The following is a 20106-nucleotide window of genomic DNA, read 5'->3' as shown; positions in this document are numbered from 1 at the left end:
TTCTTTTTTTTTTATTTATATTCCAACTACATTCCAACTACTAATTTATTATCATAATTTTGCCTTACTCCCATAATATTTTGGACTTTATTATCCTCTTTTTCCACAGCGTTATCCTCCAAAATATTTGTTGTTTTGCTTGTTAGAATATTACGACTTAAAAAAAATTGTAATATTTACATTTTATGCTACTAAATTGATGTTACTACTTTTTCAACAACAACTTTTTCTTGTTAGACGGCAACTTTTTTCTCTTCATATTTCCATATTTTAAATTTATTCTTGGAAAATGTTAAATTTTTTGCTGTTTTCTTGTTCAATGCAATTTTTCCAATGTGCCGCAGGTCAGTAAAAACACAGGCACGGGCCACAAATGGCCCATGGGCCGCACTTTGGACACCCCTCAGGATATTAAGATTACATCAGCTTCATATTCTGATTCATTTTTGTAATTTTTTTCCTTTTTTTCCTTTGTTTTTTTTTCATTTATATTCCAACTACTAATTTATTCTCATAATTTTGACTTTATTCCCAAAATATTTTGGACTTTATTATCCTCTTTTTCCACAGCGTAATCCTCCAAAATATTTGTTGTTATGGTTGTTAGAATATTACGACTTTTAAAAAAAAGATTTTTTTCTGTAATATTTACATTTTATGCTACTTTACTTTTACTTACTTACTTTTTTTTCCAACAACAACTTTTTCTTCTTAGACGGCAACTTTTTTCTCTTCATATTTTCATATTTTAACTTTATTCTTGTAAATTGTTCAATTTTTGCTGTTTTCTTGTTTAAAGCTATTTTTCGGATGTGCCGCGGGTCAGCAAAAACACAGGCACGGGCCACAAATGGCCAGTGGGCCGCACTTTGGACACCCCTCAGGATATTAAGGCTGCTAAATGATGAAATAGATCTATGGTATGTCTATGATAGTCTATGGAGACACTACCCCCCCCATCTTTTCTCAGCTTTTTTAAGCAAGTAATTTCGACGCAAAAGACTTCATCTCCAAAGTATGCAATCCCTTAAGGGTACTAAGCTTTTCCTGTAGATCTTAAAGCGGAACTCATCGGAGAGCAATACGTACTAGAATGACAAGAGTCCGGGGACTCAGTCGGTGTTGACTCTGGCTGCGTTCAATTCTTTAATATCACATCACGGCTGTAATGAATTGACTAGTTCCTGTGTAAATCCAATAATATCCCACTTTAAGCCTTTGTGCTGGTGTTTGTCTTGGACGGATGACACAACGACAAAGCGTCTCGTCCTTTGAAGCCTTGGAAGGAGATCCCCGATGAGCCAGCAGCCAGTGATGTGAATGAATGAATGGATGAGTGAATGAAAGGATGGATGAATGGAGTGAGGCAAGCTAAGTCAACTTTTCCAGGTGAGGCGTTGTAGGTAAACGCAATGCATCACTCGGGGCGGCGGCGGGTTGAAAAGTTCAAAAGTCCCCGTGCATTGACTGTAAAACACAAAAAAGGCTTGTTTCGACGGGATGAAAGTCATTGCGACACAGAAGCAAAGTCCTCGCTAACGCTAGCAAATGATTGCCGTTTTTTACATCGCATGAACCAGTTTTCAAAGAGATTAATCATAATCAATCTCCATTTTCAACTCGGTCTGAAATTTTTACTGTATTTTATGAACAGAAAGATAAATGACAAGGATAAAATGCTTCCATGTTAATCTTAGCATGCTAACAGTGCTAACATTAGCATGCAACACCAAGCATCTTAAGGCTAACTGTCTGTGTATATTAAGACTTACAAAAATGTCAAAAAACGACTATTACTACTATGCTAAAATGAAAATGCTAGCACTAAGATGTAACACGTAATATAGCGCTAAGTTTCTACTCACACTAAGCATGGTAAAGCTAACTGTCTGTGTATGTTAACACTTAGGAAAATGTCAAAAAAATATATTATTACTACTATGCTAATATGAAAATGCTAGCACTAAGATGCTAACACGTAATATAGCACTAAGTTTCTACTCACACCAAGCATACTTACAAAAATGTCAAAAAACTACTACTACTCCTACTACTATGCTAATTTGAAAATGCTAGCAGTAAGATGCTAACACCTAATATAGTGCTAAGTTTCTACTCATGAGAACAGCTGAAATATTACTACGCTAATGTTAGGATGTTAGCAATGCTAACCCAGTAGCAGTAGGTGTCTGTCAATGTTAACACTAATGAAAATAGTTAAAAATGCTACTATGCTAATCTTAGCATAGTATTAGCATGTTATCACGTTATTATAGTATTATTATAGTATTATTAGTAATAGTAGTAGTATTAATATTAGTATTATTATTATAGTATTAGCATGTGTCAATGCATCTGTCAATGTTAACACTAATGAAAATAGTTAAAAATGCTACTATGCTAATCTTAGCATAGTAATAGCATGTTATCACTTTATTATAGTATTATTATATTATTATAATTATTATTATTAGTAGTAGTAGTAGTAGTAGTAGTAATAGTAGTATTAGTATTATTATTATAGTATTAACACTATATCACGTATAGTGTTTCTATACGTTTATACGTGTGTACTTGGGTCACTAGGTGTCAGTAATGTTACTGTAATGTTGGATGAGACACACAAGCACCAGACTTGATCGCTTGCACGGTTGAATGATTTCACAATCCTGAACACGACTGTGGGCGTTACCGACGCCGAGCTAAAATGTCACTTCCTGTTTGCCCGCCACTCAGGTCCCCCTGGCACCAGGAAACATTTCCAGCAACACAACCATCATATTTATGCCTTGAATGGTTTATTATGTTTATTATGTCATTTATGGTTTATTATGTCATTATGGTACAATAAAAATGATAAATAAAAAGTCATGACCAGACAAACGGCACCTGATGGAAGCGCATTCAGACGCTGAGTCACTGGCGTTCGCGTCTGTGACAGAACTCGAAGACTCCCCGCCACCCACCCACCCAAGTGTCATTTTGCACCACCCGTCTACCGTCCACTCCAAAAACACACAAGACGGAAAACTACAACCACTTTTTCACACGCGCTTTTGGAGGTGGGGGGGTGGCGAGGGGCAGCGGTGGTAGTAAATTGCTCGAGGCGTCCGTCAGCAGACCCATGAGTCACTCGCTGGAAAAGTCTCCCGAGCCCAACGTTGATATCCATCAGACGTGATTGTGGCCGACGGGAGCACACACACACACACACACACACACATGCTAATTGTTGTGTAGCGGGATAACGTGTAGCGTGTAGCATGGAGAGGCTCTCCAAGCCATGCGTGACCCTTCATGGATTTCTCCTCTAATCTTTCAATCATGGCTTAGTCAAGTGAAAGCGCAGAGGCCGACACCTGTATAGGAAGGTTTGAACAAATGGAAAGTACCAACCAGGGTGGAGGGGGAGGCTTCCAACCTCTTGCTATGCTTTTGAGTGGGTATGATGTGCATATTCTTGGATGGGGGAGTGCTCGGCTGTCCCCAAGTGGGACACAAGATCGCTGGATGACATCAAGGCTGGTAGGATGTCAGGCAGAAGCATGTGGATAAGCTCAAAAAAACTAAAGTACTTATAAAAAAAAACTGTTTAAAACCTCTGAGACGTCTTGGAAAATAGTATATAAATAGTACTAATAAACATGTATTCTTATATATATATATATATATATATATATATATATATATATATATATATATATATATATATAGTGCTTGAAAATAAAGTTTAAAAAAATGATTAAATAAAAAAAAAAAATTACAATTTAAAAAAATCAAACACACAAAAAAAATAAATATGAATGAAAATTCAAATTTTAAAAAATTAAAAAATAAAATTCACCAATATAATATGATAAGCTGTTTTATAAAGCCATCTTTTGAAGGTTGGAAATACCTTAAATGAGTGTGAATGGTTGTTTGTCTATATGTGCCCTGTGATTGGCTGGCCACCAGTCCAGGGTGTACCCTGCCTCTTGCTCGAAGATAGCTGGGATAGGCTCCAGCACCCCCGCGACCCTCGTGAGGATAAGCAGTTGAAAATGAATGAATGAAATACCTTAAATGATTAAAAAAAATATATATATATATATATAAAATATATTATATATATATATATATATATATATATATATTTTTTTTTTTAATCATTTAAGGTATTTCATTCATTCATTTTCAACTGCTTATCCTCACGAGGGTATATATATATATATATATATATATATATAAAATATTATTATATTATTATTATAATATTTTTTTTCTTTTTTTTCGTAAGATTTTGGTAGTCCAGTAATAAAAAGGTGGCTTTTCAAGTCGTAAGTAAATAAAATAATAACATTTTAAAAAGAAAGAACCTAATGAAGGACTGTGTAGTACATGGTTAAAAGTTAATAATAAAATAAAGCAAGAAGCAGCATTAGCATGAGTGGTTAGCGCGCGGGCCACACAGCTAGGAGACCGGAGTTCAATTCCACCCTCGGCCATCTCTGTGTGGAATTTGCATGTTCCGGTTTCCTCCCACATTCCAAAACCATTTTAGGTTAATTAGCGACTCCAAATTGTCCATAGGTATGAATGTGAGTGTGAATGGTTGTTTGTCTATATGTGCCCTGTGATTGGTTGGCCACCAGTCCAGGGTGACAGCTGGGATAGGCTCTAGCACCCCCGCCACCCTCGTGAGGATAAGCGGTAGAAAATGAATAAATGAATGTAATTTAAACCAGGCTGCACGGTGATTGAGTGGTTAGCGCGCAAGCCTCACAGGTAGGAAACCCAAGTTCAATTCCACCCTAGGCCATGTCTAGGTTTTGTCCGAGTACTCCGGTTTCCTCCCACATTCCAAAAACATGCTAGCTTAATTAGCGACTCCAAATTGTCCATAGGTATGAATGTGAGTGTGAATGGTTGTTTGTCTATATGTGCCCTATGATTGGCTGGCCACCAGTCAGTCAAGGATGTAACCTCGCCTCTCGCCCAAAGACAGCTGGGATAGGCTCCAGCATGAGGATTTTGTCATCTTGCTACTCCAGTAGTTGGTCCCTCATCTTTTTTGTTTGCACCCTTGGGCAGGTGGCTTCCTGCTTCTTCTGGATTTGTTACGTGGGCGAGGAAGTAGTACAGTTTGTCCCAGAAGAGGCACAAGAAAGGCCCACACACACACACACACACACACACACACACACACACACACACACACACCTGCAGCGGATCTGCAAAGAGCATCGCTGACATCTGGAGAGGTGATAACACGCGTAGAGAAGGAGAAAGAAAGATGAAACAGAGAACAGGAGGGTCTCACTCAGCCTCATGACTTTGTTTTTTCATGCTTTTCCCATCAAAATGAAGAAGAGGAGGAGGAGGAGGAGGGAGGAGGAACAATACGGCGCACACACTTGCAGAGAAGCGCACTGTCAGCGCTTTTAGCAACCCAGAGGAAAAAAGGAAAGGGGGGAGGCGGAATGAAAGCGGAGGGATGAGTGAAAGATATTTCACCACTATGATGCAAAACATGCAAGGACTTGATCTGAGCAGGAAGCCGCCTTTTCAACTTGTGGCGTGCACGGTGCCGTGCAAAAGTCTTGGGTCACCTCCATTTTTTTTTTTTTTGAGTCACATGAAATATAAAAGGCAGGACGGCGGTCTAGTGGTTAGCGCGCAGGCCTCACAGCTAAGGAGACCAGGGTTCAATTCCACCCTCGGCCATCTCTGTGTATAGTTTGCATGTTCTCCCCGTTGTGCATGCGTGGGTTTTCTCCAGGTACTCCGGTTTCCTCCCACATTCCAAAAACATGCTAGATTAATTAGCGACTCCAAATTGTCCATAGGTATGAATGTGAGTGTGAATGGTTGTTTGTCTATATGTGCCCTGTGATTGGCTGGCCACCAGTCCAGGGTGTACCCCGCCTCTCGCCCGAAGACAGCTGGGATAGGCTCCAGCATCCCCGTGACCCTCGTGAGGAAAAGCGGTAGAAAATGAATGAATGAATGAATGAAATATAAAACACAGAAAAAAACATGAAATCTAAGCAAGCCGAGCTCAAAAATACTTGACATCCAGCTCTTAAGGTGTCGGGGAGTGAGGTTTTCAGGTTGCCAGGTGTCTCCTGGATGAATGTCAATTGTAGATTTTATCCAAGAGGAGACTGAGGGCAGCAAGAAAACCTGTGGAGACTGTAGTAGTTGGACAATGCCAGTATATAATCTTCCCGGCACCATGTGGTATCCGAGCTAGAAATAGTACCTGTTAGTACCTGCTGGCCCCCTGCTTTACTGCACCCTGGACGTGGGTGGCGCACATTTGCCCTAGCCTGGATGTGTGTGTGTGTGTATTCCCAGCTCATGTGTGTGTGTTGTCGTATGAAGACGCCACATGGCAGCACACCCATGTGACCCCCGCACTTGACCCGGCGACACGGCCGTGAAAGACGATGCAAAGAGAAGACGGAGCACGGAGACGGAAAGCCACTCCAACCCCCCCAGTTTAGCTTTTTGCTGTGCTGGCGTTCTCAATTTAAAGAAAAACAATCTTCATCAAAATAAACAACAAGCAGGAACCTGATGTGATGTATGTATGATGTATGTATGTATGATGTATGTATGCATGATGTATGTAATATATCCACACACACAAAACATCACTTTTTTTCCTCTCACTCCCTCCTCCACAAAAAAATCTACAGTATGTTTAGAGGCTGACAGTCTTGTGCTGCATTTGGACCCCCCCTACAGGACAGAATATATATATATATAGTATATTTTTATAGTATATATTTATAGTTGGAAAAAATGAATTACAACTTTAACATATTTTAATGAAGAATATAAGAATAAAGTAATCATGTATTAAAAAGTTATGAAAAAAAGTACAATACTGCACTAAGGCGCTAATGGGCCCTAAAGAGGGTTAAAGCGTGCAGGAAGCGGGCGCTTAAGAGGGTTAAAGCGAGCGCTAAAAAGGGTTAAAGCGGGCGCTAAAAAGGGTTAAAGCGGGCGCTAAAAAGGGTTAAAGCGTGCAGGAAGTGGACACTAAAGAGAGTTAAAATTTGCAGGAAGTGGGCACTAAAGAGGGTTAAAGTGCGCAGGAAGCGGGTACAACAAAGGATTAAAGCGTGCAGGAAGTGGGCGTTAAACAGGGTTTAAGCGTGCAGGAAGTGGGCGTTAAACAGGGTTTAAGCGTGCAGGAAGTGGGCGTTAAACAGGGTTTAAGCGTGCAGGAAGTGGGCATTAAACAGGGTTTAAGCATGTAGGAAGTGGGCGCCAAAGATGGTAAAAGCAGGCGCTAAAGAGGGTTAAAGCGTGCAGGAACTGGGCACTAAAGAGGGTAAAAGCAGGCATAAAAGGGGGTTAAAGAGTGCAGGAAGTGGGCACAAAAAAGTGTTGAAGCGTGCAGGAAGTGGGCGCAAAAAAGGGTTAAAGCGTGCAGGAAGCATGCCCTAAAAAGGGTTAAAGTGTGGAGAAAGTGTGCACTAAAGAGGGTTAAAGCGTCAGGAAGCGTGTGCTAAATAGGGTTAAAGCGTGCCCTAAAGAGGGTTAAAGCGTCAGGAAGCGGGGGCTAAAGAGGGTTGAAGCGTGCCCTAAAGAGGGTTAAAGTGTGCAGCAACTGGGCACTAAAGAGGGTTAAAGCGTGCAGGAACTGGGCACTAAAGAGGGTAATAGCAGGCATAAAAGGGGGTTAAAGAGTGCAGGAAGTGGGCACAAAAAAGTGTTAAAGCGTGCAGGAAGTGGGCGCAAAAAAGGGTTAAAGCGTGCAGGAAGCGTGCCCTAAAAAGGGTTAAAATGTGGAGAAAGTGTGCACTAAAGAGGGTTAAAGCGTCAGGAAGCGTGTGCTAAATAGGGTTAAAGCGTGCCCTAAAGAGGGTTAAAGCGTCAGGAAGCGGGCACTAAAGAGGGTTGAAGCGTGCCCTAAAGAGGGTTAAAGCGTGCAGGAACTGGGCACTAAAGAGGGTAAAAGCAGGCGTAAAGGGGGTTAAAGAGTGCAGGAAGTGGGCACAAAAAAGTGTTGAAGCGTGCAGGAAGTGGGCACAAAAAAGGGTGAAAGCGTGCAGGAAGCGTGCCCTAAAAAGGGTTAAAGTGTGGAGAAAGTGTGCACTAAAGAGGGTTAAAGCGTCAGGAAGCGTGTGCTAAATAGGGTTAAAGCGTGCCCTAAAGAGGGTTAAAGCGTCAGGAACCGGGCGCTAAAGAGGGCTGAAGCGTGCCCTAAAGAGGGTTAAAGTGTGCAGCAACTGGGCACTAAAGAGGGTAAAAGCCGGCGCTAAAGGGGGTTAAAGAGTGCAGGAAGTGGGCACAAAAAAGTGTTAAAGCGTGCAGGAATCGTGCCCTAAAAAGGGTTAAAGTGTGGAGAAAGTGTGCGCTAAAGAAGGTTAAAGCGCCAGGAAGCGTTTGCTAAATAGGGTTAAAGCGTGCCCTAAAGAGGGTTAAAGCGTGCAGGAAGCGTGCCCTAAAGAGGGTTAAAGTGTGCAGGAAGTGTGCCCTAAAGAGGGTTAAAGCGTGCAGGAAGCGGGCGCAGGTACGAGTGGCGCATCTTAGCCACATGCTAACCGGTAGGCTGGTCCTCACCGGTACAGCAAATATTGATGCTCTTTTTTTGGAAGGAGGAATTTCTCCTGTGTCATGTTTGCTTTGGTGGAAAAAGGAAGCCTGGAAATGAGTGAATGGAGTCAGCTGCTCTTCCTCAAAGTCTTTCCGTGTTTGTGAAGAAACCCCAAGCAAACACTGACGCTCTTTAGTGCTTCTGTCAGCGAGGAGATCCCACACTCACTTTTAGCTTTATTATGTTTACTCTCCTGGAGAAGGAAAATCATTTAGCAGCTGGAAATAGAGAACAGCTTGATAGCTTTACTAGCTTTTTAGCCTGCTCAGAATTGATGGGCAATTTTTTTTGAAGGAATGATAAAAAATAAAAATTAGACCAAGACCTGTAGGTCATATTTGTAGCTACATATTCCCACCACTGAGAATTGAGTTAAATGTAATTTACATTTCCAAGTGATTTAAAGTATTCATGACTTTGCATAACACATAAAGGCTAGCACATAAAGACTTAGCCAAGACTCATCAGTTCGGTAAAAATAGAAGCGTAGATGTTTGTGGATGTATTTTGGTCTGTCAATATGCTCAATCAGTCAAAGCTTTGATTAAAGAGGTCATAAAGGCATCAATGGGCAGCATGGACGGCCTATGGAAAGTCTAACCCGGGTCAGTATGGAACACGTTGTCTTGTGTGCTGATTCAGCACTAAACTCCCAGCATGTCACATTTGTTTACAGTGTAAATGGCGTGAAGAGACAGCATGAATGGTTCTCTCAAACACTTTGCTAATTTAAAAAAAAGTCATTCCACGGCTTTTGAGCAATGTCAACAGGACTTTCCTTTTTTTCATAGCGTTTCCAATGGCGACCACCATGAGGAAAATATGCTTTTCTGGCTCTTCAAAAGGAAAACTTCATATTTCATTCATTTCAACATTCATTTACTTCATGGAGTAGGTATGAATGTGAGTGTGAATGGTTGTTTGTCTATATGTGCCCTGTGATTGGCTGGCCACCAGTCCAGGGTGTACCCCACCTCTTGCCCCAAGACAGCTGGGATAGACTCCAGCATAACCCCACCACCCTAGTGAGGATAAGCAGCACAGAAAATGAATGGATGGACATTCAACAAATATAATTTAACAAAAGAAATGTAAACAAACAAAGAAAGTGCAGTAATTTTATGATATTTAAAATGTAAATATTGATCCAAAAAGTTGTAATCTAATAATAAAAATATATTTATATATTTTTAATATTATTTATGTATATATATTTATGTATGTATCTATATAATCATGAATATAATTTATAATTAGAATTTAATATATATAATAAAAAGTCATAATACCAGAATAATGAGGAAAAATGTCATTTTAGTAGCATAGTGTTGAAATATTAAAGACAAAAATGTTTTTTTAAGTGATAGAATTTAAAAATATATTTAAAAAAAAACAATAATAGGCAGATTTTAATCTTTAAAATTGACCGATTATGCTGAGAAACCACCAGATTATTTTGTCCCCATGGTGAGCGATTATCATGACACTCAGACACGTCTAACAATTTTTTTAATGTTTTTTTTTTAAAAGAGGTGGGGCATCATATGATTATTGCATGAATACTATTATTAGCATTAGTATGACTGTATGTAATATATTCACACACAAAACATCACTTTTCTCCCTCTAACTCCCTCCTCCACAAAAAAAATCTACATTGACTGTTTGCACTAAGAGTAGCAGCATGTTCTGCCTCTGCTTTTAATAGGCAGCATGTAATAACACTATGTCACCAACAGAGGGCAGCATATGACCAGAGTTCTACGGCTGAGGGAATGGTTTATTTAATTTAATAAATAAATGGACATCAGAGAGATTATTGAAAGGGGGATGACAGGAACACACTAAAACCTGGTCTGAAAGGGTCTAGTCTGTATTTTCTTTAAATCTGTATTTATATTGAGACAGTTTTTTCATATAAAGTCAAGTCCTTGAAAGACGATGTGCTATGGATCAAAGAGGTAGAAGAAGACTAACTAGTGCTGAGGTCACATGCTTTTTAAAGTCACACTCAGTGATGAAGATGGAGACCAGCTGATGGACTTCCACACCTGACTTCACTTGTGGAATTAACACACCTGCACGGGCTTTCCTACACATTTTCTGTGCATTTTCTGTTTCACATTTACAATTGGAAAATCCATAATTCATCATTTATTCCAATCATAGAAAATATCGTGAGGATAAGCGGTTGAAAATGAATGAATGAATGAAAAGGAAATTACTCATGTTGGTCATTAGTCATGATGAATATGCAGATATATTTTATGTGGGAACTCTATAATACTATATTTCATCATTGTAGTACAGTTTTTTTTAAAAAACATTTCTACTTTCTACTTACATTTTTGGGCCATTTAAAAAAAGTCATAATTCTTAATAAATGTAGGCACTGAAAAGCAAAACAAATAAATGATATAAATACCACAATAAGAAAGTTGACCTATATTACAAGAATAAAGTTATAATTTTGTGAGAAAAAAGTAATAAAATTAAGTGAATAAATATAATATTACATCACAAGGGAAAAAAATAAATATTAAAATAAAAATAATTAAAAATTAAGGACGCTATAATAAATAAAATGTTTGTCAGTATGTAAACAAAATACAATCAAATACATTCAAAGTTCTTGTAATTTGGCATAAACGTAAGGCAAAATCTAAAAATGGATGCTAATAATATGCAAAAAAGGCAACATGTTTAAAAGTCCATATGAATGTAAATGCCCTGTCATACTTATAATACTTACAGCACTTATGGATGTTTATGCACCCCGATAGCTAATAAATTCATTTCAGACTAAAGGTATAGCTCTTTAGGCACATTTTTATATAGTTGATCCCTACAATTGTAGAATATATTTTAATGCGACTATATGGACACTAATGACAACAATTACCTTTGGTAATGTTTTTTCCAAATTGTCATTATTTTCTTATTATATGTTTATATTGAATAAATTCAAAGGTTTTCACTGTTATTATTATACGTCTCTTCACTAATTGGCTGGTAAGAATCACATGATTCCACTGCCTAATATACAGTATAAGTTATCAAATATGCTATGAAATAGACTAGTAGTGGTCCTAAGAGGACATTATTGCCACCTGTTAGCCCAGAGAATGCTGCTTCTTCAGGTTCTTCATGTTGTCCATGCGCTTGACTCTCGTTTCCGGGGTCTTTTTGTACCAGCTCCTGCCAGGAGACCACACAGACTTGTCACATCAAGTTGGGGATGAAGCCAAAATGTTGCGTGTCAGGGGAGTTTCTGCTGTACTTTTACATCAACTGCAGCATGGCAGGCAAAAGTTAGCTTCAGTTAAGGATAAAATGGACTCACCCCTGGCGGTTTAGCTGGCTCGGAACAGATTTTTGGACTTGGCTCGACTTCTGAACTCTAGGAAAGGAATAAATCAGTGCAGATTTCTAGGCACAGGAAAGGTATAGACACTAGGATGTAAACAAGGGACATTTTTTGTTTGTTTTGGGGGTTTAGGGACCCCTCCGGAAAGGGGTATGAATCTCTAACCTGACCTGAGGTTTTATAACAGTTTTTGTTTTGTAATCTAGTTGTTTCATCATGTGGACAGAGACCTTGTTGTGAGAATCTTTTCAGGGGACCTTCACACTGGAGGGAACTAACAAGCATTAAATATTCATAATCAAACCGGGTAGCTACAAATTACTAAAATACTACTGAATATGTTCACTTTGTATACTGTAAACAAGGGATATTTTTGTTTGTTTTGGGGGTTTAGGGACCCCTCCAGAAGGGGGTATGAATCTCTAACCTGACCTGGAGGGAACTAACGAGCATTAAATATTCATAATCAAATAGGGTAGTACAAATTACTGAAATTCTATTGAATATGTTCACTTTGTATACTGTAAACAATGGATAGTTTTGTTTGTTTTGGGGGTTTAGGGACCCCTCCAGAAGGGGGTATGAATCTCTAACCTGACCTGATGTTTTATGTGGACAGAGACCTTGTTGTGAGAATCTTTACGGGGGACCTTCACAAATATTCATAATCAAAAATGGTAGTACAAATTACTGAAATTCTACTGAATGCATGTTCACTTTGTATACTGTAAAAAAGGGATATTCTTGTTTGTTTTGGGGGTTTAGGGACCCCTCCAAAAGGGGGTATGAATCTCTAACCTGACCTGAGGTTTTATAACAGTTTTCGTTTTGTAATCTAGTTGTTTCATCATGTGGACAAAGACCTTGTTGTGAGAATCTTTTCAGGGTACCTTCACTCTGGAGGGAACTAACGAGCATTAAATATTCATAATCAAACAGGGTAGTACAAATTACTGAAATTCTATTGAATGCATGTTCACTTTGTATACTATAAACAAGGGATATTTCTGTTTGTTTTGGGGGTTTAGGGACCCCTCCAGAAGGGGGTATGAATCTCTACCCTGACCTGAGTTTTTTTTTTACAGTTTTTGTTTTGTAATCTAGTTGTTTCATCATGTACCTTGTTGTGAGAATCTTTCCGGGGGACCTTCACACTGAATGCATGTCCACTTTGTATATAAAGAAGGGATATTTTTGTTTGTTTTGGGGCGTGCAAAACTTCCAGTACCTGATAGGGGTAGGACTTTTTGGCTTCTGCATGACCTTTCTCGCCTGTCCCGGTGATTCCCCCTCCCTGAAAGAAAATCCACAGTGATGTCACTAATCTGGATGCCATTCCTACAAACGTTATTTCCTGATATTACCTCTTTTTCCTGTCCAGAGCTCTTTGCGTAGCAGCAGACAGAATGACTTTCTCTTTGTGGCTCTTAGCTTTGTCCTGCACATTTGATGCAATTAGTCACATTTAGGCTGGATTATTAATGTTATTCAACATGAAATGTATGAGAAATTTCAAGTCAAGTGCACATACGGAGTGAGGGGAAAAGCTAGTAGAATTGCATAACTTCTAAGTAACAGTGCCACCAGGTGGAATAATTGTGCACATGAAACTTGTGTGAGAAGAACTAAGTAAATCTGGCATCTGGCGTTGCATGTCGTCGTCGGTTACCATGTCTCGCAGCTTCTTCTCGACACAGAGCTCTCTGTCCTGCTGCAGCAAGGCTAATCGATCCTCCAAAGGCATTTCAAAGAAGAGTTCATGAATGTCGTAAAGGGCTGCACGCAACTGAAGGAACAAAACATCCACAGCTCAAGAAAAAGGAGAGTCGGACTGTTGGCACGTACGTATTCCACATTTCATACCTGCGCTCGGACTCTTTCTTGTAGGCAAAGATCCTGTTCCGAGACTCTTTTAAATGGAGCTTCGCTCTGGAAGGAACTAATGAACGCCTGTGTATCCTGTGAGGACATACATTACATATTCGGATTTAAACACTGTGGTCATGCGGGAGAATTTTTAAGTCAAACATACACATGACTCAAATTCCAGCACCTTGTGGAGAAATAGGTAGGTAGAACCCATTATTTATGATGTGGCTTTTGATAAAGATGGCAAAATAAAAAGACATTGCTCCTGAAATGATAATTAAACTTGTTTTAAACTTCAGGGACGCAAGAGACGGACGTTTTTTAAAGTATAGTAAGCTGCCAAGCTCACTAGTTAGCGTCCAAACGACTTAATTTAAACTTAACAAAGACTGAGTACGGAAGAAGGGACTAAGTAAGCAGCGAAAATCATACCACTTCCACACAGAATGGGAGGAAAACATTTTTGACTGATTCCATGCAATACAAGTTAAGGTAATGTGATGTAAGATAATGTCTCATTCATGTACGTAACATTACTGACACCTACTGACCGGTGTAGAATACTACATGAATTTAACTAATAACAGGCCAAAGTCAAACACAAAACAGTGATCATTTATTAATATATTTTTCAAAGTGAAACGATACCATTAGTTCTGGTCTCAAACTTTCAAACAAAATGGACAACTGGATCCTTTACACTCCAGGAACTACAAGTAACAAAATCCTGGTACTTTAGTTGGAAATTAGTTTTCTTTCAGTCTCACCGTGATGGTCTGACGCAGATGTTTGACCTTGTGCGTTTTCAGCATCCTTCTTATGAGGAAGCCACGGGCGATGGCGCCGATTCGACACAACGCTCTCTGTTGTTCTGCTGTCAGAACCTGGCAGTCAGTACAAACAAGAGTACAACAGAGCTAGGGACGGGAGCACGAAGAGGGTTTGAGGGCATAACATCACAGTGATCATACAAACAGTCACCTGACTTAGCCTTGTGTGAGGTTTGCCAGATGCCCAAATGGACCCTCGAAGGAAGGTAGGAGACTGGACTGAGGGAGAGGTCACATTAGGACTGATAGGACTTGGAAAACCTGGAAAGAGATTGAAACAAGGGATATGGTCACAGCTATAATATATAATATAATTATAATTTATTAATATAATAAATATTTTATTTTATTTTATTTTATTTTATTTTATTTTATTTTATTTTATTTTATTTTATTTTATTTTATTTTATTTTATTTTATTTTATTTTATTTTATTTTATTTTATTTTCATTCATTCATTCATTTCCTACCGCTTTTTCCTCACAAGGGTCGCGGGGGTGCTGGAGCCTATCCCAGCTGTCTTTGGGCGAGAGGAGGGGTACACCCTGGACTGGTGGCTAGTCAATCACAGGGCACATGTAGACAAACAACCATTCACACTCACATTCATACCTATGGACAATTTGGAGTAGCCAATTAACCTAGCATGTTTTTGGAATATGGGAGGAAAACCCACGCATGCACGGGGAGAACATGCAAACTCTACACAGAGATGGCCGAGGGTGGAATTGAACCCTGGTCTCCTAGCTGTGAGGTCTGCACGCTAACCACTCGACTGCCGTGCTTTTTTTTATTTTATTTTATTTTATTTTATTTTATTTTATTTTATTTTATTTTATTTTATTTTATTTTATTTTATTTTATTTTATTTTATTTTATTTTATTTTATTTTATTTTATTTTATTTTATTTTATTTTATTTTATTTTATTTTATTTTATTTTATTTTATTTTATTTTATTTTATATATAATAGTAATCCATCCATCCATCCATCTATCTATAAGTTGATGATGTGGTACCCATACTGTATCCTGGTGATCGCTCAGCTGGGACATGAGCAGGACTTATCCCGGAGGTGGACATGCTCACTCCTGGAAGTCCGTTCCACCTGCAGGCATCAGAGGTCAGGAGACGCACCGACTCCTGTTCACGAAGTCTTCTTTCAGTGTCCTCCAGTTCCTTGGTCAAAAAAAAAACACAATGTTTTTGTGTACCAAAAAATCCATCAGAAGGTTCGACTTAGGTAGCAACATAGATCTGTTCGGATTCTTATTCCTGGTCATGTCACATGACCCAGAATTAATGAATTCAAAATGCCATTCCTGTGCCCTTTGTCATTCATTGTCATTCATTTAAAAGAAAGAAAAGCAAAGCAACACTGTTCATCGTGATGCTGTGTGCTCACCAAACGAAGGCGCTGTTGCTCTTTTTCCTGCTCGGCCAGCAGCATGGACATTTGCAAGGCGTGTTCTTCTTCCAATCGCCTTTGCATGTTCTCCAGAGCTCGCCTCTGGGTCTCCTCTGCGTGCAAAAACATGCATTAAAGTACTTTTAAGCTCTTTATTTATTCACTCTTGGTGAAAATTAGACAGACCTGTGTTGGCATGCAGGTCACATGGTCCTTGAGGATCATCAAGGTCCGTCCTGTGCTTAGCCTGAGTTAACTCAGGAGTAACATGAGCCTGCTGCAGATACGGTGATCGATTCTCAAGCTTGTATGACTTGTTTAACGGAGCGTTCAAGTTCCGTCTACTTGAAGGAGAGATGGTGACGACCCCTGCCATGAAGCGAGGTGTCCTCTCTTGACTTCGGTCAATGTGATCGGATCCAGCTTGGTTAGTACCCAGCTGACTGTCCATGGTGTGGGACCGCCGGCGAAATGTTGACGACAGACGTTCAGGTTGCCCAATCGGGCTGGGACCTGAGGGGCTCATGGGACTGTTTTTTTCCCGAACTGGACTGGATGCACAGAAAGAGGATTGGCGACTGCCCCTTCTGTTGAGAACACTTTCAGTCTCTACTGAGCTCCAGTGATTCGGATCTGACAGTCCAGATCTATCCCCTGTCATTCCGAGGAATGAGATATTTATATTCCCAGTAGAAAATGGCCGTGGTTTACGTCTCTGTACATGCGGACTGAAGCTAGACTCTGGACTGGGCCGCCTTATTAGATGATCTGGAATACAAGGTGATAAAGGCTGTTGAGGATCATGCACAGTTTGATGGAAGGGGGTCTGTGGTGCGCCAAGAGGGCTGTGGTGCAAACTAAAACCAAACTCTACACCCCCCTTTGGGCTCTCTTTCTCTGAGTTGGCCTCAGATGTTGGGATGAGAACTTCTGAACCATTTGTACTCTGTTGGTAATCTTCTTTTGTTTGCTTGAGAAGACTGTCCAAACTCATGTCTTCTTCATCGCTCTTGTCTTCGGTCTCTACCCTCTCCTCATCACCAGCTATGAGACCATTGGGAACGGTTGGACTGATTAGCTGAAGATTAGCTTGAAGGCCAATACCAGGGTCTTTGGGAAGGCTGGGTGAGTCGGTGATCAGGGTGTAACCGCACAAGGTTGCTGGTTTGGAAGCTGATGACTTTTCAAGCCCGTCCATTGGTAATTGTTGTACCTGTTTTGGGATGAAAATATGCAATGAACAGCCTGACATTGTGCCCCCCCCCTCCTGAGTCAGATCCAGTTTGTGACCCTGGATAAGTGGAAGAAAACATGCATAGATTCTTGACCATTGACAGAACTCAGTAGCTGTAGGAGTATGTGTGGCACAAACCCAGTGGATGAAGATTCGCACCAAGACCATATTCCTAAGGCCCCCCTGCATACATCCATACATGATCTATTAATCCGGGGTTGGGTTGTGGGGGAAGCAGCCTAAGGCCAGACTTCCCTCACCCGGGCTACCTCATCCAGTTCCTCCTAGCAGATCCCAAGACATTCCACGGTCAGTCGAGAGACGCCATCTCTCCACCGTATCCTGGTTTTCCCAGAGGAATCCTGACCAAATGCTCGGACAAGCCGAGTTCCTCACAGATGACAGTGCTTCTAATCCCATCTCTAAGGGAGAGCCCATGCACCGTATGGAGGACACTTGTATCCATGATCTTGACCTTTCGGTCACTACTCAAAACTCATGACCGTAGGTGAGGGTAGGAACGTAGATCGAATTAAGAGCTTTGCCTTTTGGCTGAGGTCCCACTTCACCATGATGGACCAATGCAGAGTCCGCATCACTGTAGACGCCGCACCAATCCGCCTGTCAATCTCGTGAACAAAACTCTGAAGTACTTGAACTCCTCCACTTGGTTGTAAAGCAAACAAACCAGAGTCCAAAGTAACAAGAGCCACAAGCTTTGGAAGTTGAGTGGACTAAATAAAACCCTCATCATGCATTTTTAGCCTAGTGTGCCTAATGCTACAAGATAGAACTCCACCTATACTTTGACCGAAACATGCTAACTTCTGGTGGCACGGCGGTCGAGTGGTTAGCAGACCTCACAGCTAGGAGACCAGGGTTCAATTCCACCCTCGGCCATCTTTGTGTGGAGTTTGCATGTTCTTTTCTCCGGGTACTCCGGTTTCCTCCCACATTCCAAAAACATGCTAGGTTAATTAGCGACTCCAAATTGTCCATAGGTATGAATACCCCGCCTCTTGCCCGAAGACAGCTGGGATAGGCTCCAGCACCCCCCGCGACCCTCGTGAGGAAAAGCGGTAGAAAATGAATGAATGAATGAATGCTAACTTCTGTATGAAATGTACCTTGCAAAGTGGTTTCTCGTTGTCTTGTGTTTCTTTAGTTTCTTTATCTGCTAAATCTCCTGATTGCGTGATACCACTCGCCACAACTTGAACAGGAAGCTTGTTCCGCTGCTGATTCCTCTGGTCCGCTTCTCGCTGAACGGCCATCCTTCTGAAGTTGCACATCTCGTGACGCTGCTCTGCATTCAACTGTAAAAAGTTGACATTTGAACATTGTGTAGTTTCCCTTCTCCTCAGTATAGAGTCGTGGTCAAAACAGGATGTCATGACACAAAAGATAGACTTGATGTTCCTCATCGGCAGTTCCTCTCTTTCCCTGGCGTCCATTCATCTGATTAGGACTTCAGTGGCCACATGTACGTCTCAGATAACGCTTAGCTGTTTTTCATTGAAAGCATCTCTAATTACAACACAGGGTTCACTGTATATTCCAGCATTCTCAACACCAAATATGGACTGATTTGACCCTTACCACAGGTGACAGAACAGCCTTCCCACAGAAGACGATAACGGAGTAAGTCTTGGCGAGCGGCTCAAATGTCCCCTTCTCCTGCAGCATTGACACTCTTTGCAGACAGAACTCCTCGTAGCTTTCCATCTTTGAATTCGCCCACTATGCATGAATCTGTGGATAAAATGTATATGACATGGAGTGTTAAAGGATGCTAATGTGAGTTGAGACAGCAGCGTTACAGTGGAAACAAAGGAGGGTCTGTCTGCTTTATAGTCATTTTATCACACTCATCACATTCCTGACATTCCTTGCTTGACTCATAGCTGACGTCTGTCTCTCATGTGTATATCTCCAGCCTTGTAAAATGTCTGTAATGGCTTTTTAAATGAAAATAAATAGTGATGAAAATCAATAGCCACCACATTACTGGGTCAAACGGTCAAGCTTTGAATAACACCACATGGAGTCCCACTGCCCCACATTCATATTTAATCACATTTAGATGACTATAATGATGATATAATACAAGAATATGTTTTTGTATAGCTATTTCAGGACGTTGTAGTACAGATGTGCACACATGATGAGACAGCTGATCCACCCTTCCCTCCAATCCCTATCCCCCACACACACGAATTTCCTACCTAATTAGGGGGACAAAACGACGTCTTCTCTGTTATATTTTATACGTTCCTTCGGTGTCAAAACACTCCTAGTGTGTGTTGAAAGCCGATAAAGCGACGGCAGTGATAAAAAACCTTGGGTTTCTCGTCTTTCTTCCCGGCTTGTACATCACCGTCGACGTCGCCTCTTCCGGGCTACAACAGCGCCTCCTAGCAACAGCAAGCGGGCTGCGTTCCAACATGCTTTACACACCACCTTGTTGTTTTTCTATATGAGATTTATTCCTTACAATCGGGCCTAGATTTCTATATAAATACATATATAACTCTTTAAAAATAATAAATACTGTTAATGACAAAATATACGTTTTTATAATATATAAAAGGAGTTAGACAATAGTAGAGGTTGTACGTTAAAGAGAAATGGAACTAGCTCGCTGTTATCTGATTCATAATTAACTACAGTGAATTCGTTGATAAGGAATTAAAGCTATATCTACCTCTTTTAAATTCTCTTTAATATAATAAAAACAACAATAACATAAAACATGGCTGCAATAATCATAACAACGAAAAATACTCAATGTAGTTTATGAACTGT

General features: G+C 40.2%; 1 protein-coding gene across 4 annotated transcripts; it reads right to left on the bottom strand.

Annotated features, from left to right (window-relative positions):
• Positions 1–9935: 9935 nt before the first annotated feature.
• LOC131103734 (centriolar coiled-coil protein of 110 kDa-like) lies at positions 9936–19713 on the bottom strand. 4 transcript variants are annotated; one of them, XM_058050226.1, is made up of 14 exons: positions 19527–19713; positions 18901–19053; positions 18429–18617; positions 16254–17280; positions 16065–16180; positions 15679–15838; positions 14811–14920; positions 14597–14713; positions 13824–13919; positions 13630–13746; positions 13325–13398; positions 13189–13254; positions 11937–11993; positions 9936–11791 (listed from the first exon to the last, which is right to left on the bottom strand). In XM_058050226.1, the coding sequence occupies exons 2-14, from the start codon at positions 19024–19026 to the stop codon at positions 11707–11709; spliced, it is 2340 nt and encodes a 779-aa protein (XP_057906209.1). In that variant the 5' UTR covers positions 19027–19053; positions 19527–19713; the 3' UTR covers positions 9936–11706. The 4 variants fall into 4 exon arrangements, with proteins under 4 accessions (XP_057906209.1, XP_057906213.1, XP_057906211.1 ...); XM_058050230.1 differs by having other exon boundaries at positions 15685–15838; XM_058050228.1 differs by having other exon boundaries at positions 19641–19681.
• Between the last annotated feature and the right edge of the window lie 393 nt (positions 19714–20106).

This window comes from Doryrhamphus excisus, chromosome 15 (assembly GCF_030265055.1).
Source record: "Doryrhamphus excisus isolate RoL2022-K1 chromosome 15, RoL_Dexc_1.0, whole genome shotgun sequence".
In the NCBI taxonomy this organism is placed as follows: Eukaryota; Metazoa; Chordata; class Actinopteri; order Syngnathiformes; family Syngnathidae; genus Doryrhamphus; species Doryrhamphus excisus.
The sequence above is the reverse complement of the archived record's forward strand: the minus strand, read 5'-3'. Positions and strand labels throughout refer to the sequence as shown.